General features: G+C 39.8%; 1 protein-coding gene across 17 annotated transcripts in view; it reads right to left on the reverse strand.

Moving 5' to 3' along the window:
* NCOA6 (nuclear receptor coactivator 6) overlaps nt 1-26,549 on the reverse strand; it is a 47,084-nt gene that overhangs the window by 14,090 nt on the left and 6,445 nt on the right. For 6 of the 17 annotated variants that reach the window (XM_010564559.1, XM_010564552.1, XM_010564560.1 and 3 more), the window contains exons 1-10: nt 25,939-26,285; nt 20,338-20,490; nt 19,961-20,235; nt 16,764-16,919; nt 16,051-16,173; nt 14,545-14,676; nt 12,027-12,842; nt 9,080-9,226; nt 7,011-8,130; nt 94-215 (exon numbers count right to left, since the gene is read on the reverse strand). In XM_010564559.1, the coding sequence (XP_010562861.1) occupies nt 94-215; nt 7,011-8,130; nt 9,080-9,226; nt 12,027-12,842; nt 14,545-14,676; nt 16,051-16,173; nt 16,764-16,919; nt 19,961-20,225 (2,881 nt within the window). In that variant the 5' untranslated portion in view covers nt 20,226-20,235; nt 20,338-20,490; nt 25,939-26,285. The other 11 variants (XM_010564553.1, XM_010564554.1, XM_010564555.1 and 8 more) reach the window with 10 other exon arrangements.

Here is a 26,549-nt window from a genome sequence, read left to right on the forward strand (position 1 = left end):
GATAACACAAATAAAATAGAACTGTCACAAAGATCAGTTAAAAGCTCTCCTATAGTTATTACATTCAGATAATACACACAAAAATCCTAGTACCTGGTGGCCTACTTGCAAAATCTGAAAGTTTAGGGCCTGAATTATCTAAATTCATTCCTTGTTCTCCAGACATCGATGACTGATCACTCTCCTCCAGGCCAGCTGGACGTGGTTCTGAAGAACTGAAAGAAAAATAATTGCAGTTAAGATCCAGCCCTCACATCAGTGTTTGACTTCTGCTTCCATAACTAAGTACTCAAGTAATTAATTCCTAGCATTTTTCACAGACCAGCAAGTAACTCACTAAAATGCACCGCTACCTCTGGCATAACATGACAAATGTGAACTCAGAGCCTACGTCTGCTGACAGTCACTCCTGTGCCTTAAATACGACCGAAAAGACAAGTTGCCTGGTGCTCTATTGATCTTAAACATTTCTTTCCTTTGTTTCTACCTTGAATCTGAGTTTTATAACCAAGAGAATGCCAATGGATATTCCAAATGATATAGATAAATATATTTAAAATAAACAGGCTTCTCTCTAATACTGCTGTGACATCTGTATAGATTAGTAAGTATCACAGGTAGATGCACAGGCATTTATTTTAATGGTAGCACCATTTCTTCCAGTATTGTACCCAGAAGTGACTAGCTCAGGGTATCAGAGACCTCTGTTAACATCACAGCAAAACCACACTGACGTGTCAGACATTGTAAGTCACCCGCCAGAGCACAGACCTCTGTGGGATACCTGAGGCTCTGTAAGTGATCACAGCACGGTTTGGGTTGGAAGGGACCTTAAAGATCATCTAGTTCCAACTCACCTGCCATGGGCAGGGACACCTTCCACTAGACCAGGTTGCTCAAAGCCCCATCCAGCCTGGCCTTGAACAATTCCAGGGATAGGGCATCCACAACCTCTCGGGGCAACTTGGTCCACTGCCTCAACACCCTCATGGTAAAGAATTTCTTCCTAATGTCTAATCTAAATCTACCCTCTTTCAGTTAAAAACCATTACCCCTCAATCCTATCACTACATTCCCTGATAAAGACTCCCTTCCCATCTTTCCTGTAGGCCTCCTTTTGGTACTGGAAAGCTGCTGTAAGGCCTCCCCACAGCCTCCTCTTCTCCAGGCTGAACAACCCCAACTCTGTCAGCCTGTCCTCATACGGGAGGTGCTCCAGCCCTCTGGTCATCTTCATGGCCCTCCTCTGGACCTGCTCAAGCAGGTCCATGTCTTTCTTATCCTGGGGACCCCAGAGCTGGATGCAGTACTGCAGGTGGGGTCTCACCAGAGCATAGTAGAGGGGCAGAATCCCCTCCCTTGACCTGCTGGCCATGCTTCATTTGATACAGGCTGGGATACAGTTGGCTTTCTGGGCTGTTAAGTGCACACTGCCAGCTCATATTCAGTTTTTCATCCACCAGTACTCCCAAGTCTTTCTCCAGGGGTACTTCATGCTCCAGGAGACTCTCTAGGACCATTTAAAATTGTTCAGATTGAACACCTAATACTTCCATTGAATCAAGACAGCTTTTGTAGACTTCGAAAAAACAAGTTTCCGTAGCTATCAATATATATGGTCAGAGAATGTAAGATAAAGACGGATGAAGAGTAAAAGACCTTAACTGCTTATCGGCTTCATGAATATATGGAGGCTGTAGGGAGATCTACATAGTAAAAGCTCCGAGTTAAAATTAAAGACATCAAAATAAGCCCACTGCCAACAAACAGAGACAGAATAAAGCAGAAATGCCAAGGACAAAAGAAATTTTCAGCAAAATAAGAATTTGAAGTATGTAAAGGTGAAGAGATCTACCTTATTTAATTTTACTCGAGAGTAACAGTTTCTGGCATCTGTACAGCTGACATGGAGAGACCCAGGCCTGTCCTAATGTGCTATTAAGTACCCAACCAATGTTCAAAAAGGAGTGTGTGACTTGAAAAGTCCCTGAACTTTCACAGGTCAAAACTAGGGAGAACATAAGCCAAGAGAGAAGAAAGGTAAGAAATGGGGCAAACAACAGAACCGTTCCAAGCACTGCTGCTGAGCGGACAAGTATTGCCAAAGAAAGTAGTTAGAGTTATACCTTTTGTCTAATCCAGCACACCACCAATTTTTGTGATGCAGTTGTTGTAGGCTTACATGCCTCCACCAATAAATTTGATGAAAATTGGCAAAATACATACACGTGCCCCAGAAGCATTGTATTAGCAGCCACAAAGGAACAAAAATTCTGGCAGCAGTATCACCCAGAGGAGCTGCAGCCTTTGATGTAGGTGCCAGCAAATAACTGGAATAACTGCCTAAAATTGTGAATACAATCTTAAATTTGTAATTTTGCCATTTATTATTTCTCAATAATGGTGGGAGATTAAAAATGCTACAGTTAAAGATTAGATAAAAGCCAATGCAGAGCATCACTGCAAACAGGTTTAACCTAGAAAACAATCATGGTGCAAAATCGATCTTAGAAAACATCTCCTGCCAGATGGGTCTAATCGGGCAAAATGTACAAACCTTGCAAAACAGACATGAGTTTTGTTTGCTAGCAAAGAAGAGCAGTTATTATAGGAAAGACTACTACGGTAATCGCTGGAAAACTTAAACATAACTTGAATTTTGAAGGTAGCTGAAATTCACTGGGCATATTTAGCAACCACCACCCATCAAAACCCCCCAAATTCTGAATACGAATAACAAGCAAGATGAGAAGGTTGTGTGAGGGGGACAAATATTCTGTATTTTTTTTTCTTTCCTTTTTCTCTGGATGTAAAAAAAAAAAACCAAACCCCAAAATACCAACTGCACATTACATACAGTATGGATAGTCATAAGTGAACCCTTTGCTCCACCAGTGGCATTCTCAAGCACATTCTTCAGATAAAAAATCCCTCGTCAGACTGGAGACAGAACTCCAGAAGACAAAAAATAACCAAAACACCCCCTCTCCACCCCCCCAAACCAAAAAGGACTGCAGATGCTGAAATAAGGTGTGCAAAAATAAAATTACAGTACAGATGCAAGCAGAACCAGCCCTGCCGACACAGTACAATGCTCTGCAACAACTGCTGCTTTTATAGAAAGGCACTCGTCCTCTGATGCTAAATGAGTTTCATTTCCCATGTGTACAGGGGGACTGTCACCTCCAGACCTGGAGTTAAAAGCTCTCTAAATCTGGTTGAGAAAAATTTCTTTGTCCTGCAGTGCTGTTCACCAGCTGCACATCACACTTCACACTGGATACTGCAAATCTGAATGCCAGCAGTGATTTCACCAAGTGTATTATTTCTGTTCTAGCTGTACATGATGTTTACGGTCTGTGCACAGGGGAACATTAAACAACTGTTTGTTTGTGCATGTATTTAATAGAATTAACTAACATGTTTTATCTACAATCACATTTCCTCTAGCATCTTTTTCTCAGTTTACACCCCCTTACCTATAGTCTTCAAGTTCAGAAAACAGACGCACTTTTAAACAACCTACTTTTCCAAAATAGCATTGGAATGAAAACCAAGACAAGTTCCTCAATTAAGCAAACCCTTAAAACTATTTTAGACTCAGATGAATAAACTCTTTCAATAGCTCACTTATCCTACATACATTCCAATATGGCTCAGTCTACAAACCATATTTGCTAAAGGTACTTTTGTTATTATATTATTACATCTCAGAAATTATTTCTAAGAAAAAAAACCGAATCATTTTGAGCATGTTTATCAAATTAGCTGCATTTCTACATAAGGTTTGCTGCTCTGAATTCTAAAATTTCTAAGGAAGAATGACAGAGAAGAAGCCGAAGTGAAAAGCATCCTGTTTGCTTCTGACGCAGAAGAAAGTGATCCAAATCAAATTTAAAAGAATCAGCTGTTCCAAGAGAGGAAAATGCTGAGCTTGCCTAACAATGCTAGGGAAGCCAAGAGCAAATGAGGCAGGAAGGTATTGCAGCCAGTTCTCATAGCAGTCACCCTCCTTTTGCTGGAGTATAACCTCAAAAAATATTTTTAAGGATAGCTCCCTTCTTAATGCTCCTACAAGAATAAAGTGATTAATATACAGCCCATTAAGAAACAAAATGCTAATCCATATCAGGTGCCAAAACAGCATTCTGCAGGTAGCAATCGCAAGAGAATGTTCACTGAAAATTTAAGTGATAGAATAAGTACAAAGTGGTATTTCCTTTGTTAAGTACGCCAATATCTGATTAAAAGCCTGGTTTAAGAGTTAGGAATTCTTTTTGAGTTGTCATAGCTCAATAGACAAGCTGTAATTTAGGCTTCTTTTGTTGTGAAAACTTTTTAATGAACAAATAGTCTTGTGGGGCTTTGTAAGCTCAGAGGAGAGCTTTATATATCTGTTTCTTGATATTCCCAGGCCACACTGAAGCTGGGTGATCATCAGTAAGACCAATGAAAACAAAATCCTAACAAGGCTTTTCTTTTCAGAAGAGAGTGCTCCCTCTGAATCCTCTGTCATTTCCATGGCAAGACAGCTCACTACGGTAGTAGTTACTATTATTTTATTGGAACCTATTTAAAATTGAAGCTTTTTTTTTTTTTTTTTTCCTTCACATAGCACCAGATCTTTCCTACCTAGAAATACAAGGCCATTTTTGTCTTTGGTTTGGGGCAAAAAACCCCCACTTTCCATGAAAGATGCAGATGACTAATAGTGATACAAGGTTTGCGTATTTTACTTCACTGCAAATTATCAGCAGTGCCTTCTGGTACTATACAAATTGCTGTTGGGTAGCAGCTATGCAACATGAATGTTTTTGATACAAAGAAAAATAAGACATTGTTATTGTTTGAAAGACATCTGGATAGCTTTAAATGTCAGGTGAACAACAAACAGGAAAGTATCTGCTTGTTATTTATTTGAGACTCTCTGCAGGATCTAATGTATCAAAAGCAAGAAGATGCACATTCTACCATTATGCTACTACTATTCTTTACAACTGGACCACACAACACTACCTTGTGCAATATACCGTTACAAACTGCTCCTGCCAAATTACTTGCATTTAAGATTTCTGGAATGGCAAAATTAAGACACCTATATGCCCTCATGTATCTCCCTTCCACAGAGCCAAAGACTATCAAAACTAGAAAGCTCAGCACATCAACACCTATGGCCTTCCCTACAGGCCTGCCCTGCTCCTTGTGGCAGCACTGCAGCTGCACGGATCGTGGCTGTCCGTAGCTGCCCACCTGGGCATGAATGATCCCTGTTCTACACATTGCAGAAGCTGATGAGGTTTAACAAGTCAGGCACTGCAAGAGACAAGCTGGTATCTCAGTTTCCAAATCACCCCAACATTGCAGTCTAATCACACATTGGCCACTTGGTTCTAGGTGAGTTACTTTAACCAGGTTTTCACAGCTGGCCATAGACTGTTCACTCCTTCAGATTTAATCTGAAATCACATGGCCTGTTCTGCAGCAGTGTTGAGCTGATAAGCCATACCAGGACCATATATAATTATATAGCAGGTATTTGAAAGACTTTTTTCAAGGCCTATTATATTAGCATTTTTGCATTATCTTTGCTATGCAGCATTTCTGCATCTGTAAAATGCACGTAACAGCTCCTGCATTTTATTTTAGTACTAGTTAAACCAATTAACAATTGTCACAGAAGATCACTTGCTATAGATAATGCGAGTTGTTTCAGTCCAGAACTAAAATGTCCATGAGAAAATTAATTCCATTTTCATGAAGGAATCTTGACATTGTGCATAAAATGCAGGTTGTGGCTACGCACTGAATAACCAAGGGAAAAAATAAAATATCGAACAGTTGCTTAGTACTTGAATGCCATCCACTCTTTGCACTGAACTGGACATCTGTCCCTGGAAAAGGTGGCATAAACTTCAGGTTAAAGACTTGCAATGATTATTCAAAGGATTGGGACTGGTGGAACCAGAGCCACACTAGTAGCTTAATGTGCCTTTGCTACCTTTTTGTTTGTTTAAGAATTTAACTTTGGAATTTCGATATTCTTGGGTTATAATTTTCTGTGCAGAGTTTTTCCATTTTTTCTAAAGCAAACTGGAAACAATCCCCAGATGTTCCATCAGATGGATTTCTGTCAATGCCCCTGTGGCTCATCTGCAGCATCAGAATAATTAGATATAGCATATCTGCCTTTACCATTTTAGCTAAATAATGGTACAGCAGCACTAGTCTACCACCCTGTGCTGGTATTAGTAGACTGTCAACAGCAAAAGGTTATAGGACAGCTGGTCAACGAAGAATACGCTGGCCAAAGAGGAATGAAAGGATTCAGCAATCTCATATTTCCACTCAACAGGTACATTCATTCATCTCTCAATATTACCCATTTGCCTCTTCCCTCTCAGGAGTTGTGGGTTTTTTTTCCATCCTAATCTCTCCTAGGCCAGGAAGACCACCACTGCTTGGGCCTGTTATCCTCATACCCAGGAAGTACCAGATTCCTCCCCCTAAATTCTAGTTGCAGCTTCAACTAAGAGAGAAGTCCAGCTCAATTCCAGGCAGAAACACATCCAGATATACATATAATTCAGGAAACAACCCCCCCAAAAATCTCTACTGTACATGTGACATGGAGGCTTCTAATTCTTCTGAAAGTACTTCCCAGCCTTTGATCGTGGCTGTCAGGCTGCTTAAAAAAGGCAGCCTCCTCTTCCAAGGGCTGTGGCACCATGTGCCACATTCTACACTTCCTTTACCCAGTAAACATAAGGAACAGTGCCATTAAAATTGGGTTTATAATTGATCTGGGATGTTTGCATGGGTTTTTTTTAATCTTGAATGAACTTTCCAGTGGCAGAGTTGCCAATGGGTTATCATTTAACTCTTGAGAGAAACTGCTAGAATATGAAATAATACAGGTCCTTTCTCACCCCATACTTGCTGAAAAAATATTGACAAGTTGCCTGTGGAGCCTCCCCATGCCCCTTATAAAAACAATGTAATATTAAACCTACGTTGTTTGTTCTAGTTGTTGATTATTTTTCTTCTTCCTTGGAGGCTTCTTCTTCTTCGGCTTGTTGGCATTCTGATTATTTTGTTTGTTGTTCACACCAAAGTGCCCTGCTGATATATCGCTTTGTAGAAGGTTAACCAAGAGCGGACTTGTGAGTGTAACATCTTTATTGACAGGAAAAACAGGATTCTGCCCACAGGAAATCTGATTCCCATTTGGCGTTCCACTAAACCCTGTATTGAAAGGCAGCCCATGGCCAGAGAAATGACTCCCTGAAGCATTGTTGTTTCCTTGCATTGCTTGCATGTGAGAAGGCACCATGTTTGGCTGCTGCACAGGAACATCCGGTAACATCTGTGTCAAGTTCACATCATTATTTGTTGTAGTAGTAGTATCCCCAAGTTGCTGAGATATGTGAGGACCAGGTCCAGTGGGTCTTAAAACTTGCCCTTGAATTCCCATAACCTGAGAAGGATTACCATTCACAGGGCCTTGCTGTGCCATCATCTGCCCAGTGAACTGCACCATGTTTCCTTGCATGTTTGGGGTTGGTCCTCTCATCAGTTGAGCTGGCCCCGTCATAACATTGGACTGGTTTTGAGTACTAAAAGGCTGTTTATTTCCTTGCATCTGAGTGGTCATCATCTGCTCCATCATTGAGTTTTGCTGCAACAAGACCTGGCCCTGAGGTCCCATCATCTGATTGTGTGTAGACATCATCTGTTGTCCCTGCTGGGGAATCATCTGTTTGGGTGGGGTCATCCTTTGAGGAGAAGGACCAAGATTTTGGTTTTGTGGTGTCACCATCATTTGGCCTTGTGGCATGAGCTGAGTTCGAGAAAGTATCATCTGGTTTTGAGGATTCAGCGATCCCTGAGCCTGAATGTTTACCATCTGTCCTTGAGAGGATACAATTTGCTGATGCATTCCCATAAGCTGAGACTGTGGTCCTTGCTGAGGCTGTCCCTGTATGTTGCCCATGTTAACTTGCGGCACCCCACTAGCACCAGCCTGCTGGTTGTTCATATTTCCATGAAGTCCCATTAGATTGGTCTGCACCATATTTGGTGGGCCATGTGGTGCTTGCATCTGATTTTGAGGAGGTCCAGATCCTTGGCCACCTTAAAAAAAAAAAAAAATTGCCAGTAAGAAACTGATTGGAATGGTATAAGAGTTTTCACAACTTTCGATGTTGAGTAAGTACTCCAAAATTTTTTTCCTCCCTTTTCAAATGAACTGGAATATCTGACACATTTGCAGTCCTGTGATGCAGTGTTTGATGCTACAGATACATGTCAGTTGTCAAAAGAGAACATCATACTTCTCAAAATAAACACTTAGACTGGTATTTCCCATGTACCCCACTGCAGAAGACATAAAAAATTTAATTTCAGTTGTTACCTGTATGTAAGTTTGAAAATCTTCCATAATATCACCTAACTCAACAGAGTAATTCCTAACCAAAATAAGCTTCAAACCTTGAGGTTATTTTATAACGGGTTAAAAAATAAATACACACAGAGTACTGATGAAATGACATTATCAGGGTACCCATAATCCAGATAAAAGACTAATAATAGAATTGTTAAATGGAGACATTTATGAACTAAAGATTTAATTTTTACAGGTCTGACGATAAGCAGACTTCCAAAGCTTTCAAAGGAACTAATAAATTATCTTTTCAAAGCAGAACAAGATTATTTTGTTGTTGTGCTTCTAAGATAATAACACAATTTTTTTTTTTTTCTGGAAAGAAGTTCCTTTTGTATTGTACCATTACCCCTAGGCTCCAAATTTCAGTGCCACTTCCATTCCACTTCTTAACAGATACTTCTGGATCCTAGCACCAGAGTCCTAGTCAGTAATAGCTGGGTTGTTTGAAAAGCCATGAGCAGCCTCCTGCTTGTCTTTTCTTCATTTAGCAATACACACAGAATGCCCCTGCAGCCCCAGCTAGTTAACTCCCTATTAATGACAAGAGTTTAATGTTTTGGTATCTGTATTACACAAGTAAGGGCGTAATTTTCTACAAAAAAGAAAAAACTGAGGAACACCACATCCCAAACAGACCTGTGTGCTGCACGTTTTGGCTAGTTTGCAGCTGCGGCGCTCCACTGTTCACTGGTGTTCCTGGAGCTGTGGAAGGCACCTGACCTTGCATGAAGTTCTGGTTAGCCTGGCCTGCAGGGAACCCTGGGGGGAGGCGCTTGGGTATTCCTGAACACAAGGATTTTCTTATTAGTAAGTACGGAAAACAGGACTTAAAAAAAAAAGAGAAAAAAATCTACAACTGGACTGTGATAGGAAGGATACCTTTGAGTCTGTACTGTTACATTACAGGTTTAGGCAGAAAGTGTTTTTTGCCAATACACAAAACCCACTGAAGACATTTATAGTTCTTATGTGTGCAATAATTCTGCCTAACAAACTACTATGACTCAGTTCAAACTGTAATTTAAATACAAAACTTACCCCACAGAGAAGGCAAAAAGTCCATGTTTGACTTCTTAGAAACTAGAAATTGAAGTAACATAGTTCGCTGTTTTCTCCTCTACTGCATCTCAACTCTAATCAGGCCCTCAACTTACTCCATGTACGCAAACACAAGTAACTTGCATTTGTTACCGTGACGCGCTCCTCTCAACAACTCTCACCATAACACACCAGGTACACACTCCTTGGCACTGCTGCTGTGTGTACGGACACTCAAAAACCTCCACAACAGCTGCTCATTCAAGTAACCCTGCTATTCTTACTGCAAGAGCAAGTAATTCTATCAGGCCCCTATCTGGCACAACACCCACCCTTTGATGTATCAAAACATCACTGCTGCCCTGGGACAAAGCGCAAAACCTTCCCTCTGTCTACCAATGTGAGCAGCAGCAGCATAAATGGATTTAACAGAACCCACTTCTTTTTAACTCGCTGTCAAATAGACGATGCCACAGACCTAGAAGCAACCCTGTCCTCCCTTATGTTTCTGACCCACAATATACAGCCAGAATTTGACTTTGGTTCCTTCTACAGTTATAGCTTTCTTGCACACTTAATTGTATTGCTTGTGTTAATTAATCTGGTCTTATGTTTGTAATTAATATTTCAAGATAATCAAGTTTACAGGTCAAACAACAAAACACATCTGCAAATATGGAACATATACTTCTTGAAACATCACATCACTGGACTCTAGTTTTAGTTCTGCTAAACATTCAGGAAAGTTTTGCACACTTGAACTGAGAAAAAAAGAAGTGTTAACTTGGCCTATTCCAAATCTAATATAAATTCTGATTTGCTAAATTAACTAGGCAAAATGGAAAGCATTTGAATGTATTCATTTACACCAAACCTTTAAATGCAAGATGGCTCAAAAATTGAAAGATCCATAATTACAATTTAATTAACATATTTGTTGCAGTGAGGAATAAGCATGCACAGAAGCCAGGCAAAAATCTCAGCAAGTGGAAGCAACACAGCTTTACTGAAACCAATGGAATCCTGTCTTTTTAAATCAGCTGGGGATGTAGCTCACAGCAGGATTACCGATTTTAGCAATAAGGTCTACAGTGAGTCCAAATAATGTATTTTGATAGTTTATTTGGGGGGTCATTTTTAACTCAAAAAAAGTAGGGTTTTGTTTGTAGTAGGTTTACTTAGAAAGGAAGGAGAATACACAGGCTGTACTATCTAGAGGTCATGGCTATGCTACCTAGAGGAAATGATTCCCGATAGGGACATATGGCTAGTGAGGCAAAACTGTAGGGAAATGTGACTATAATAAATAATAAATATAATGGCTTCCATATGGAGACAAGATAAGCTATACCAAGTACAGGGCACTGGCAGAGCCTAAGAACAGTCTGGAAGAGGAGAACCTTGAAACTGAGAAAATTCATCTGAATTCAAATGAGGCCCATGGTACAAAGAGTGAAAACAAAAAGCTTGTCCAGATCAGCAGACCAAGAAACGGGTATTCCTTACAGCTTTTTGGACAGATTTCAGACACACAATGTGAGAATGCAAGAAACCAGAAAATATATATCTATATATCTATATATCTCTGTGTGTAGGTGGACAAAGAATATGGCTCATACTTTGTAAGTACAGAAAGAAAATATTTCGAAAGCTTAAGCAAGACCTTGTGTATGGGTATCTGAGAGCAGCCATTCCAGAGAAAGATGAACAAATGAGTGAGCAGAGAGAAGTGCTACAAGTCTGGCACAGAACTACAAAAGAGGAAAAAACCACCAAGGACACAAAAGAGATCCTGAGATTGACAAATGAAATTCATTCACTGTTAGAGAAGAATTCTAGGAGTAGTAAGTAAAAGATGTGAGTGTGGAGGTCCAAGGAGAAAACTAAAAGACAACACAGCCAAAGGGGAAATTAAAACACCCCTTGATCTCTTAATTTTAGAATAGGGAGTACAACAGTACGGCAATAATAGCTCTTTCCTCTTTTATATGGGAAGAAACTGATGACAAATAAAGACAGGCTCAAGAAGAGACATCCAAAACTTAGAAAGGAAGATGCAAAATAATGCCTCGTTTCTGTAGTAGAAAATGTAAACAGTGACAGAGGAAGCTGAACAGAGAAATAAAATGTTCATTTGTTCTTATTACACTCACTCTCTCTTTCTCAAAAAAAATCCCCTTCCCAAAGACCAACCCCAAACCAAAAAAAAAAACCCCACACCATCTCTGAGTATCCTGAACTTGCTTAAAGGCAACAGAAGAATTGTCAAGAGGATGACTGGCAGTCATAACCAGCAATCGCATACAGCAATTTCTGCAGTGGCCCAGAGTCTACCATTAGGTTATCACTGTGATGCTGCAGGACAGAGATAGGTAGTAGAAATGAAGTGATGCTGATGCTAATTTCACCCATGCCCACTTTATACTCAATCTATGCCTTTATTCTGTCTTTTAAAGGATCTTTTCAAAACTAACAGCAACATTAGTACTAGCCATTTTATATTTCTTTTCTTTTTAAAATAAAAGAAGGTCTCAGTACTTCTTACCTCCTAAACCAGGGTGTAAACCTTGTGGACCTTGGTTTTGCTGCTGCATCACCATGAAGTTGGGGGGTACGTTCCCCTGTTGCACCATAGGATTACGACTAGGAGAACTGACAGGCTGCTGAAATCCCTGGGGAACTGTGCTACCCTGGGGAGGCCTTGGTCCCATCTGCTGCTGCGTCTGGTTAACTGTTGGAGATGATGCAGGAGATCCCTGCTGGAAGGAGGAGGGAGAGGAAGCAGGAGACTTGTTGGTCAGGTGGGGTTGTTGTAGTGGCGTAGGAACCCGTGAGGGCCCTCCCTGAAGGCTTTTCATTTGAGGAGCAGTAAACTGGCCAGGATTGCTCATTTGGGGAAAGTTTGAGTGAGCCTGGGACGCTTGCTGGCTTCCAAAAGGATATGGAGGTGGAGGATGAGTAGGAGTTTGTACTGTTGCTAGAGATGGTCTTGCTTGAAGTTGCTGCTGCATTTGTCCAGGCAATGGGGCCTTTTTCCAACCCTGGTTTACTGTCAATGTACCCAATGCTCCCTGGGTTGGAGGAGGCTGAAGTGCTCCTGAAGGAAGCTGGTTCCAGCCAGGGGGAACTGGAACCTGTGCTGGTGAAGTAAATGAAGGTCGAATACCCTGCTGTGGCTGCTGATGTGGCTGGGGAGGACGTGTCTGCAACTGCGTCTGCTGCTGTAGCTGCTGAAAGTTGGCTGAGTTCATCTGCCTGTTTACAGGAACTGACTGCATTGAATGGAGCTGGGGAGCTAAAGATCCAGATGGATGATTTTGCTGCTGGATATTTAGCCCAGATAAGAGTGGGTCCATTGCATCTATTAAAATAGCAAAGAAAAGTAAAAAAAATAACCTACTGTAGACAAAACCCACCCCAAAACAAGAAAGGGTAAATTGCTTGCTTGCATTTGCTTACTCTGCATAAAAATTCACGCTCCAGTGTTCCAATTTCTCCAACAGACAGAACAGGCAATGCTCTGAAAGTTTTCAAAATGTTTGGGAATCCTGAGAAGCCAGGTCTTATCAATTTATAACCTCTACAATAAAGCACAATAGCTACGCAACACTTGTTGCTACAGACTAATGTAAGCCTTCTACATGCTTAGAATAGTAGAATCACAGAGCATCTCGAGTTGGAGGGGACCTGTAAGGACCATCGAGTCCAACTCCCTGCTTCTCACAGGACTAAAACTAAACCATATGACTGAGAGCGTCGTCCAGACGCCCCCTGAACTCTGACAGGCTTGGTGCCGTGACCACTTCCCTGGGGAGCCTGTTCCAGGAACCGACTACCCTCTCAGTGAAGAACCTTTTCCTAATGTCCAATCTAAACTTCCCCTGACACAGCTTCATTCCATTTCCTTGTGTCCTATCGCTGGTCACCAGAGAGAGGAGATCAGCACCCCCCCTCCGCTGCCCCCCTTGAGGAAGTTGTAGACTGCGATGAGGGCACCCCTCAGCCTTCTCTTCTCCAAGCTGAACAAGCCAAGTGACCTCAGCCGCTCCTCGTAAGTCTTGCCCTCGAGACCTTGCACCATCTTGGTCTCCCTCCTCCGGACACACTCTAGCAGTCTGATGTCTTTTGTGTATTGAGGCACCCAAAACTGCACCCAGTACACCAGTGCGGTGTAGAGTGGGACAATCACCCCCCTCGACTGACTAGCGATGCTGTGCCTGATGCACCCTAGGACACAGCTGGCCCTTTTGGCTGCTAGGGCACACCGCTGACTCCCGTTCAATTTGCCATCAACCCAAACCCCCCGATCTCTTTCCGCGGGGCTGCTCTCCAGCCTCTCGTCCCCCAGCTTGTATGTATAACCCACTTGTTGGGGCTATTATCCCCACCAGTTAAAAAAAGTGGCATAACAAGAAATTCAGATAGTATCATAAACTAATATTCCTGGAGTATTTAAAACATTTCTGAAAAATGCTGTCTGTAAGAATAAATACTGCACAGATCTACAGAAGTTGGCAAGCACTGCCATCATTTTATGCAGCAACAAGGAATAACCCCCTCTCTTTTTCAGTAGTCCCAAAATGCAAGTAACTTGCACTGGCAGAATTGCGAAGAATAAACTCTAAACATTCACACACCCCCAGATCCCCAATCCTTAAACTTCCAGTCTACCTACCCCTCCTGAAAAGCAGTTGTGCTCAGTCTGGTGCATTTGCTTCCTACTGGAGACATCTGCCTCATTCAATCAATCCTTCTCTCACCTTTATCTAAACATAAAGCTCAGTCGCAACAGTTCTACTGCAAAAATACCACTGCTGCTGCTCAACGCATTTGAACAAAATACTAAGCAACCTGGTGACTTATTAGACACCCAAATTATTTGAAAAGTTTTACCAGATTAATGGGGGCAGGGAGGGTTCCTCAGAAAGAGTAACTCCCAGAAAGGGCAGGGGAAATACTCCAGGACAATTCTGGAGTACTCTTATGAGTGCACGCTCAAGCCTGTGTGCTGAAGAATAAGAATTCAAGAACATTTTCACATCAGTACTGTGACTAAATTTTACCACCTGGCTGTGAGGAAGGCCGGGGTGTTCTTGGCTGCAGCTCAGCACTAGCACCACTTGCCACCATAGAGGAAGGCACATTTCCACTCTGGGACATCATGACAGCTGCAGCATTGCTCATTCTTATTAAACCTTAAAAAATAAAAATAAAAATTATCAAGTCTTGTAGTTTTTACATAAAGAAGAATTTTAGATTTATTTTTTTTACAAGAAAAAAACTCTATTTGTTAATAAAACATTTCTTTAAACTTTAAGAACTGTTTGTCTGAAATAACCTGAGGACCCATTTCTGTCTGAAGGCTTAGATTCCCTGGTATAAAACAAACAAGTTAAGGTCATGCTGAAGCTTTTCCTTTAGCTCCAAACCTTTAAAAAGGTTACAGAAGGAGACATTACTGACTTATTAATTATTTGAGCCTGACTTGCCACTAAAGTCACCAAGTGACAAGATTTTATCAGTTATACATGTACTGTGTTTTTTGCAAAAGCTGATACTAGAAAGTAACTGAGGTGGTATAAGAGAGAAAAATTTCAATGTTTCACTTCAACAGACTGCTATTTTACAAAATGGTTTATATTGTTGACCTGTTGGTTATACTGTTGTTGTGTTTATACTGTTTACATTTATATTGTTGACCTGCAGGTAGGAAATGAAGCTCATGATTGTCACAGTGAAGATCAGAGCAGCCACTTTCAAAGTAAAACCTTCCTTAAATGTTTTACATTCCTTGTTACGCACAGTGATTAAACTAGTGTTTAATCAGGTTTCTACAGAGGTGAAATGTTCTTTCCATTCCTTCTCATCATCTTACATTAACTCTGACAAAAAAAGCTCCCATTTTTTTTAATTGCTTTAAATCCTATTTACTAAGATATTAAAATACATTACATAGTAGCTTTCTTTTAACTCTTCATAAAATCTGACTTTTGTAGTTAGAAGTTACTTATTATGTCCACGAAAATTAATTCTCTCTGATCAGATCTCAAAAGTTTATCAGAAAATAAAACCAGAAACTAACAAAGACAGTGTCCTCCTTCCCATAATTATAATAGATTTAATCTAACATAGTTTATTATTGTACACTGAATAAAGGCTTATGCTCATTTTCATAAAGGTAGCTAAACAGAAAACTGTGATAATTTGTGGACATTTCTAAGTGAATTCACTATACTAGACTCATCTGCATTAACAGTCTTTATTTCAAAAAACCCACAAAACAACAAACTGCCAAAACCCAAACCACCAAACCCTCAAAAACCCCCAAACCAAACCAATCTGCCCCACCCAAATCACTCCAATGTTTGTAGGACAAAAAGCAGCCAACTATTTAGTTTACATAATGTGGGACATGGTTTGACAGTACAGAAACAAGAACACACATCAATTAAAATGGCAATAATAATTCTGCAAACAATAGTTGCTATAATCAGTGAAATTTTACACTTAGCTTAGTAACAAAGTTCAAAGTGTAAAAAGCTAAACAAATAAAAACCAAAGGAATTTACCTTGTCCTCCTTGCATGGGAAACCCCGTTTCCATTCGCACTGAGTTGCTTGCTCCCAGGGGCCCATTGATTCGGACATCTTGGCTTCTGTTTTGAGCTAAAGCTAAATTGATAGCACCTTCCCCTAAAAGTAATGCACAGTTTGGGTGAACTGAACGATATACAGCAAAGCAGAATACAGACATTTTCAAAAGAACATTTAAAAGACGTCAAGGAAGGAAGAACAAACTTTACCTATAATGTGCACTTCAGAAGGATAGTTATGCATCGTACTACCCTTATCTTCTGGATTTCAATTTTCAGAAAAACAAACACCATGACAAGCATTAAATGCCCTTGTTTTCATCCTGAGTGTGCTCTTGGAAAACTGTCCAGAATAGGTATTTTAATTGTGAAATCCACTGAAACTTGTTCTTAAGAAAGCCTCATATGAAAGAATGAGGAGAAAAAAAAAATTGGGGCACATTTTGCTAGCTAACACTCAAAAAACATTTTTCAGGAGGTTTCCTGATGCTCAGAGGATTTTCAGCTATCATTTTTACTATTAAACCTATTATTGAAAGAATAAAAGTCTTGAGCCACCTTTTCACTGAAGTCATTCTCCAAACTACTAAATTAGAAGTTTTGCAACATTAACCCAGTACACGAAGTTGCATGTTGAGTACACTTATATTTTAGCTTAATGCCTTTGGAAGCGAATTAGGTGTGAAATACCTTCAATTTGAACTGAGAGAATTCCCAGGTCACGAAGCTGTTGGTTATTATTCTGAGCCAGAATTCGCAGCCGCTCAGCAGCTTCACGGGGTATATTGAAGGTAACGCGGACACTGTTCCAAGGCTCTATCTTCTGCAGTTTTAACTTGTTGGATTCTTAAACAAAAAATGGTCAGAGTCAGTGCAAAAGCAGTTTTCAAACATGTATCATGAAATAACTTGGCAAAAAAGCACAGCTGAAAAAAATTAAACAATTATTTGGCTTTGAAAATTATCAAGTGGTTAGTCTCAGATACAGGAGATTTCTCCAGCAAAGGCATACAGTGACTGATTCTGCCAAACCACTTCATGTATGTCCCAAAAATTGGCAACATAAAAACTACCCAATTGATAACCAATGCAATAGGCAACGCAATCACTTGACAAAACTTGAAATATTCTGTGGATAAACTACTTTGGAAAGATATAAAAATATCTAATTAAACAGATTTAGTAAATCTGTTAGTGAACCAGATGGATGTGTGAAAAAACTGACTACAAGAACAAAACCCTAATTCTTCAAATATTTGCTCTACAAATGCTTGTGAAACCATCTTTTTAGAACACCAGTGCTAACAGAGTCCTAGCAGTATTAATTAATTTCTACCATATTATTTAGTTTTTCTGAATAGGTATGTTCAATCCACTGCAAAAAAAAACATATTAAAGTCATGCAAAATATTACGCTGCAGGTTTTCTGAAAACCTATTCTACATACGAGTGTTTCTACATAGGTCAATTGTTTTAAAAGTAACAGGTGGAAATTAGCAAAAAGGTAGGGCTATCTTGGATATATTTATCTGGAGTGGTACCTAAATTATTGCCACAAAAATGCATTTACAGATAATTAAAAGTATATTCCTAACACAGGTTTCTAAGCTTCAAGTTTTTAGCTTTCTGAACAGGAAGTCCCTTTGAAACCCGTAAACATTGGCCCAAATTTTAATCAGCTAGTTCCTCCACTGTAACATCAGATTTACTAAAAGTTTGCTAACTTTTTGATTCTGAAGAACATGTAATTTAAGAATGCCAATAACTCACTCATATTTAGGAATCTCTTGTCCTTAACTAATTCACCAAGTCCCTCCTGCTGCTACAGTAATGGTATTAAATTCATCCTCTTCCTACTTATAAACACATTTTTGGCTGGAAACACGACAGGAGTAGTTTTAAAACCACTTTTTGTGGAAGTTTGAACAGTCCTATATTACTGTTATTAATGTTCCACTATTTTACATATAAAAATTGCATTATCAGTTTCAGTATTTCTAGATATTAGTACCTGAGTGTCTTGTTTTTCAAATATTGCATCTGCCAAGTCTAAACCAATGTTATTTACTAACTCAACATTCTGAATTTCCTATTTTGCTCTGCATCAGTTTAAATTACTTGTCACATGGATAATTTTCAAATTAATTTGACACTGATTTTAAAAATTTGCCTTCTGCTTTCTCAGCTGAGGTCTCAATCATGTTTATTAATCCTGCCATTAATATTTATAACAAACCAGCATGCAGATGCCTCTGTATAACAAAGGCAACTCCATACAGCTACAGATTGGATTTATTTCCATTGAAAAACTACACAATTCATCTATGGTATTAACACATACCCTTTTACACCAGTAACTATCTGTTAGTTTTATGTCTACTTCCAACTGTTTATAAGATACAGCTCAAAACAGTCGTATTTCTTCATAGCATTTTTGTCTTATCCCAACTTTTTTATCTCCCCGACAGGTAACAGCAAGGACCCCAACAACTGATGCCAGACCCAAGTGACTACAACTGGACAAAATGGAAAGGAAAGAAAAGAACAAAGTGACAAATTCTGTTTGGTTATTCAGAAGTCATAGGTTATATGAATAACATAGGTTATTCAGAAGTCAAAGGTATTTTACATTATTGAAAATACGAGCAATGCAATGAACATTTTAAAACCTAATCTAGAAAATTAGCTTTGTTTAAACACAAAGGCTGCCTGCCTGAAGAAGAAAGGTGGAGTCTTCATCGTATGGTGTGATTTCAAAAGACCATGCAACAGAAGAGCAGCATGCTGGGATGGCAATCTATAGTTATCATGAAAAGCTTGGATGACCATCAGCAGAAAGAGGGAGAGTGTACGGGCAATTACGTGGCTTTTAGACTGCAGTTATATGACATCATGCCAAGTCAGGTCAGCACTGCTGTGGTTCCAGTTGCCAAGGCTCTTCCGGGTATGTGTTCCTGCCACCCCACTTCAGGCAACCCACCCAGCTTTAACTGTTTCTATAGCAAACTACACTAATGGCAAGAAATTAAGCCATTAACCTGACCATTCAAGTAATCTCAGATGAGGGGCACTGCTGGGGAAACTGGCGGTGCGGAGGGAGCATGTCACTGATACAAGCACACTGACCCAAACCATCACAACACTGCACCCTTACCAAGGGAGGGCTGTCTATCAAGAAAGATTGTACTTGTACAAGCAAGACTACATAACTGACCAGCTATAAGTAGTCATCATAAGACCATTTACAAAGACGCTCAGACAGTGGGCAGATGTCTTTTTCAAGATCTAGATGTGCTGGTAAAAGATGTTATTGTCCCAAAAGCCTATTATCACTCACTAGCTACATAGCTGTCCCCAGACCTCAGTGGGCATACAGGGGTACGTCAGAGCACTCCATGTCCTCCATTAGAAAAAAAAATAAAAAAATCAGGTAGCATAGGTCAATGTAGCAGCAAAGGGGCAGTAACATCTCGAACTGACAGTTACTTGAGAGTGAACCCATTCTCAGATGAACTGCAGTGGTTTAAACTGGATGGTTTTGGTAGTAAAAAACATCTGTGTGGACAAGCCTGGTTTAACTTTCACATAACACAGCAATGTGTAACGGTGGGAAATTAAAGAGAAAAAACCCAAGTAAAACATGGGAACTGAACAGGAATAAATGAACTCACTAATGAAATCAGTTTTAAACAATAAAACAACTGCAGAAACTTGTACTCTATCTCTCTGAGAAGAACAGCTCCCAAATTCACTAAGAATAACCCCAACAAATCTTATTACAAACTAAGTAACTCCAAAACAATATAATCTATTTCTTTCTATAAGCACCCTGACTACATAAATAAATATTTTAAGGACAGTTGAAAAATTACAAGAAGGTACATTACCCATGTGTAAAAGGCCAGGCACATTCTCCAATATGGTATCTAGCTTCTGCTCAAAGTCTCTGTCACCTATATTTCCTTTAAAAGCTACAAAGATCGTGGAATCCTCAGGAGCAGCCTCCTGTTTCAGTTCATCTTCCTCCAGTCCTGAATCAAAATCCACCTCTAAGTCTTCCATAGCTGAGGAGTACAAGGAGGCATATGTATCTTTTAAGTTAGGTAGATCATCCAAAACCATTGTTTCCAACAATGGGAGCCTGTCAGACATTAAGATGATGCTTGGAAGGGAAAAAAAGAATTATAATAAGTACAATAATAAGTGTGCAAAGACATTAACAACTGCTTTCAATGGCACATAGATCATCGACAGAAAAACCTACCAGGTGACCCAATGCTAGGGTCTGTGAGACAAACTGTATGACTTTGAAAATGGTGGCCATTGCAGTATCCAAGCTGTTCGTCCACTAGAACAAGCAGAAGTGGTTTCCTGACAGAATGCTGCTGCACTTGACTTGAGAAGTATTCCAGTTGACCTCAATGATAGTCAGGTAGAAAGGAAGGGAGAGGGAAAAAAAGAATAACAAGAAAATCAATTACTTTCATCTCCATATCGTACAGAGGACAAGCAAGCACCCAGTACCAATTCTGCAGTGCCTGACTGCCAGGAAATTCTAAGACTCACAGCAATACTTTAATTATAGAAAGATAGGAAAAAAACAGCAAATTTAGTTTCAGGGACTGCAGATGCAATAGGCACTCCTTTGTACAGCAAAGCAGTAGGAAAGCCATAGCACTTTTACCACCAGAAGTTTAGCATTTGACAAATATTTAACTCACATCCAGGGAAATTTCAGGCATACTATGCCTTCTTTCTAAAAGTTTGTAAAGATTTAAGTGTTTTCACCTGCTTATGCACATTACAACCTGAAATTTGCTCCCCCTGTGCTAGCTCACAACTCCCCCCATGCCCCTATTGAGCTTGGATAAGAATGAAATCAGTACATCAAATCACATACTGGATGTTTTTTACTTTATGAAATGTCTAGACTTCGCAATAACTTTTACTTGACATTATGATAGTAATCTAAGCTGTTATGTGTACAAAAGTACAACTACGATAAAAGTTTTCCCTACATCTACAGTGAACAATACCATTTAGTTAAGATAGAAATTTTTCCACTCCAACAGAAGCCGTTACAAGGGCTATGGCACTAACTCCTTCAGGCGAGACCTCTATTCCCACCCGCAACGCTTTGCAAGTATTGCTAAAAGATTAAAACCATCTATACCAACAGCCAAAGCTGATGTCAAAACCAAAAAAGGGACCTGTTCCTGAACACTGCTGTCAAAAACAAATCAATTCAACGGCCAGGACTGTCAAGACCTCATAACTCCAAAGCTGTCAGTATTCAGCACAACCTACCCAAAACATTTAGTTTGGGATGACATACCCTTGAATAGGATACAGATTGGGTTTTTGGCAGAGGTTCAAGTTCCCAACACAAATTAAAACCACAGCTCCAAGATTAAAAGGTGAGCTGTAGATACTGGCCAGAAAACAGCCTTTTCTAATAAAAAAATCTAACTATGTTAGACTAGATTCAGCTCTACATTGTTTGCACACTCGTGTAACATTGCTGAAGGGACAATATTACAAATGAAAAAACAAGGCCTTGGAAGTCACAAAATACCCTCAGCTTTTGGTCAGGCCTCTATGCACACACTGTGATTTTACATAATACAGGGTTTTTTTCTCCCTTTCAACCCTACACCACACTAGGCAGGCTAAATGGCATTAATGAATAATCACCTATTTTACATATAGTTATTCTCTTCATACTGCAGCACCAGGCCTTCATTCTCAAACACGACTCAAATCTTGGATTAAAAACAAAGCTAATTTTGTCTCACAAGCTCTTCTTGTCCTGCAACAGAAAGTAAGTAAAAATGTTTCACAGTCACTGATCTATTTCCATAGTGCTTTCATAAGTTACTTATTATTACCATGGAAATTTTAAAGATGGGGAATAGAGATAAAAATTTAAAAAATTCATTACCAGGTGAACACGGAGACAATTAAATCTTCTTTTCTTCCCCAGACTCCTTGCTGCTCAGCTCTGTATCTCAATTACAGGTCAGTGTTTGGCACCTCTATTAAGTTTAACTACTCAGTTTCATGTCAGGTGCCCAGAAAATGAGAATGACAATTAATAAGCACCTGTGAAAAGCTGTTTTAATTGATTTTCACACATAATTTCTTGGACAGGGAACTTCTTTACCAGAGCTGGCTTTACATCAACCAAGATAGAATTCCTTCTCCTTCTGCATCCCTACATCATTCATTACATATACACTGACTTGAGGGAAAAAGAAGCTGGGAATACTACACAAATAACCTTTTTAATGACCAAGCACAGTCATTCTGTTCACTGAATGAGACAAGCATCCTGTGAAATATAAGCACTCTTATTTTGAGAAAAATTACACAGAAGATTATTTATCTGAACATCTTGATTAAGTTTTTCAGGGACAGAAATCTCAGCTCAATATACAGGCTCTTACATGTTGAAAAAGCACCATTACTTGGAGGGGATGGTGTGTTCCACCTGCAGCAAGAAACACGAGTACTTCTGACAATCCCTGACACCAAAGAAATAAAAATTTCTCTATAAGAACACAAACATTTCAAATCTTTTTTTGAATGGAAGTGTCTGAAGCATCCATGTTCTCTGTTAAAGAGCAGAAGACTCCCAGACTACTTAAACCGCGGTTCTAAAGACTTCATGAAAATGCTGTAGCTTAGACCAGATTCCACCAGCCTCACCTCAATGTGCCAAAACCTGACAGGATTTGTTAAACTTTTGGCCCTTCATGAACACTATTTTATATACAGTTTGCTAAATCCCAATGGACGACAGGCCTTTTTTCATTTCACTCAGAAAATCATAGGACTGCAGGAAAAGCTTGAGTTAAGAAAAAAAACAAACCAAGATTGAGCTTTAAATGTTACTTTCTGGACAAGAACATGTAGCTACAGCTCCCTTTGCTTTTTTTTTTTTTTTCCCACATGATACTCCTGAAGGATCTCTGCTACATCCATCTTCCCTCTCTCCCTCTCAAACACACGCAGGTTAGTCCGTTCCTATATTCAGGTATAATTTATCTCAAGTATCACAGGAGGAAGTAATGATTTGTGAAATCTTCCTCTTCAGGCAGAGCACAGCACACTGTCCATCTCAAACCAATGAATCCCAGCTGCATCCTTCGTCCTAACAAATTCTGTCACCTGGTTATAGGGTTGACTTCCATAAATCACAAGCCAGGACATGACCATAATTAGCGTGTACCCTTGCTCAGCACTCTTCCACATAAACACAAAAAGCCTTTAGCATAAGCACACACAGGTAAAACTCCGGTCATTCAACGATTCCTGTAAACAAGATGAACTCCCAGCAGGCTATAGAGTATCTCTGATGAGTAAGAACCATACTTGAATTGATCTGCATAACCACAGTGCATTTCATGAACTTGAGCGTTCATGCTCACATGGCAGCACAAAAAGGTCTCCGAATATCGTCCTCCGTTCAAAGAACATGCATGGCCTCCTCCCTGCCCTGGCACCCTGTTGTTTTAGAGTTTCCGATTTAATATTTCCCATTATGCAATTGTTTCTGGAAACTCGGAGCAAGTCCTGTGCTACCACGTGGCAACGATCTACCCATGAACCTGGCCTGGGGCAGTGTTAAGCCTGTTTATTATAAAGTTGGTCTTATTCAGTACGGTCTAATTATTAAAAATATGTAACCGAAGTAAGAGAGGCAGGGATAAATAGCCAGATAACAGACTGATAACCAAAATGCACCTGCAGTATTGTATGGTGGTAGGGAGTGGCAGGAAACAGCCCATGAAGACCGGAGTGTCCAAACTGAAGGATACAGTGCACACCCTGGGCTGCTGGAGGCTGAAACTCCCTGGTACACTTCGCATATGGATAAAATAATGGACAGACTAAGATGTGCAAGAGAGACGCTCTCCAGAGGAAGAATTTGTGTAGCGTGCAGCAATGCCACAGTCTAGTTCCGGGCTGATGGACAGCTGGGTCCCACTGCACACCACGGGGAACCCAGAAGGCAGTTTATCATGCCACATGTTGCCGCCCACCAACAGCCCCGATAGTAAAAGGAAGCCTGCACAACAAACCCAGTGCCACGTGACTGCGCAATACTTAGAAAATCCCATCCAGTCCCTGGGAGAGATGGGATTAGAGCAAAATCTGAAAAAGCCAGTTGTCACTAGCTGGGAAACAGCTGCACACCAGAAAGCCAGAAGGCTCTGGAGTGCCAGCACTGCCAGATGGAAGTACTGGTCTCTGGGGTTAAAAAAAGAACAAAACAAAACAAAAACCACAAAGGAAAAAAAAAAACCCCAAACAAACCTGGTATCTTGGTATCCTCATCCCAAGATCCGCTCAACTGATCCAAACTTAAGGTTATGTCAATTTGTTTCTTAAACAGAATGTGAAACCTCTTGTGCTGCTTTCTTCTAACCATGGCACTACACAAGTCAGTAAACCAAAACCAAGCTTTGTCTAGTAACTTGCCCAAGGTTTTCTGCAATACAGTCTATTTATTGATTTACAAGCTGTTTATACATTTCAGGCAACTCAGAATAAACACTTTCACAACTGATGTCACACCAGAACATGCACCCTCTCAAAACAAACATGCAAGAAGCCCAATTAAATAGAAAGTACTAAAATCCTGCTCTACACCTGAAAAAGTACTCTTCCAAATTACACAAAAGTTTGGAAAGGGCGAGAGCAGAAGGAAGGATTGACTGTCAGCCTTCACTAGCAGATGGCAGAAGTTAGCATTGAGCAGGGTCCTCATCCTCACACTGACTATTATTTAAAGCTGCAACAGGGAAGAGAAAGAAAAAACAGTCCAGAAATGAGACTACAATCAAGTCCCCTGGGGAATCCAGAACTGAGAGTGAGGAGAAAAAGTCTCCAATAGCAGTAGCAAAATAATTTCTGAAGGATAAAGAACCCTCCTTGCTTTTGCATTCATTGAAAAACAGTTTTCAAGCAACTTACTAGGAAGGAAAAAAAAAAAAAAAAAAAAAAAAAAAATGTCTTGAATAATCCACTTGAAAGTTTTCTTGTTTCATTTGGTTTAGGTGCCAGTGAGAAAATATGTAAAGGCATTTATTAAGTTTTTCAGGATGGGGATGGAGGAGGTTCAGCATTGCCAGAATATTGTTAAGAAGGTGGCTTTATTTTAATACACAACATGTACTCACATGCACCCAGACAGGCATACTTTTACAGTGTACCACCTATAAAACCCAGAAACAGTCTGATCATAACACTTTTTATTGCAAACTTGTTAACAGCGTATTATCCTCCTACAACTGTTTCAACCATTTTGTTGCCTAGCATAGTGATCCTGGAGCTTGTTAAATCTGACCAATGAGTAAACCTATATACACACACAACCATTCTATGATACAAAGATTAAAATGACATAATTGTTTTTGGCAAAAATACACAAAAGAGACTTTTAAACAACTTCTAGACAAGTGTCATATTGTTACACAAGGAGATTAAGTAAGGCTAAGAATCACTGTTATAATATGAAAGAATACCTAAAAATAAACATGCAGCAAAATTTCCTCTGGAACAACTTAGCTAGGAGTAGTTCCATCAATTTGGAACTTCAAACTTTAGCATTTAAGAGGGATAACACCACAAAAGCGTCTCAACTGTCCTCTTTGGGAGGAAGGTCTGAAAACAGCTACAAACCTGATGACAAATGCCCGTAACCCTCTACGGCAGACTGAAAAGTCAGCTCTGAAAGACAGCCCAGCCCTTCAAACACACACACAAACATTAGAGGCAAGGACCTATTAGTGGTACAGTTAGGAGGAGAATATATAAGAACAAGAGATACTCAAATGCATCATATACTTATTTTACTTACCAAAACAAATTCCACAACTTCAGTATTTTGTGACATGCAACAGGTCTTCAGGTAATTCCAGACTGGCAAACATGGTTAAACAGCAACTCCCAAAAACGTAATCCTAAAAGAAAACCATGACATTTCATCAGACAATGGTGCAAAAAACAAAAATACTGAATATAACAGCGAATACCTTGATTTTTAATATGCAGTTTTGCACCAAATCCAACTCTCTCCTTAGTAATGTAAAAAGCACACATTACCATATTCCAATATTAACAGCAAAAACTGAGGATCTTGAAAAATCAATCTTTCATTACAGGCAAAAACCCGAATACTCCTTTTGGTTGGAAATACCATTTTATTCCTCTAACCACGGCAAGTTTTATCTGGAATAATGTATTTATTAAGTCTTAAGATAAACTCTTCTAGACTAAATTATCTTCAGAAAAGAGAAACTGGCACAACTAGGATGCACTTCAGCTCATACTAAGTAGGCACCTAAACCAGCTCAGGTTAAGCTCGTAACACATTATGAGCCCATAGGACCACCTCAAACAGACATTTTTATTGCAGGTGGCCAACAAAGCAAGGTGAATCCATCCCCAGAACCTGTTCCTGTTCACAGT

Source organism: Haliaeetus leucocephalus, unplaced genomic scaffold, assembly GCF_000737465.1.
Source record: "Haliaeetus leucocephalus isolate CR32 unplaced genomic scaffold, Haliaeetus_leucocephalus-4.0 Scaffold182, whole genome shotgun sequence".
Classification (NCBI taxonomy): Eukaryota; Metazoa; Chordata; class Aves; order Accipitriformes; family Accipitridae; genus Haliaeetus; species Haliaeetus leucocephalus.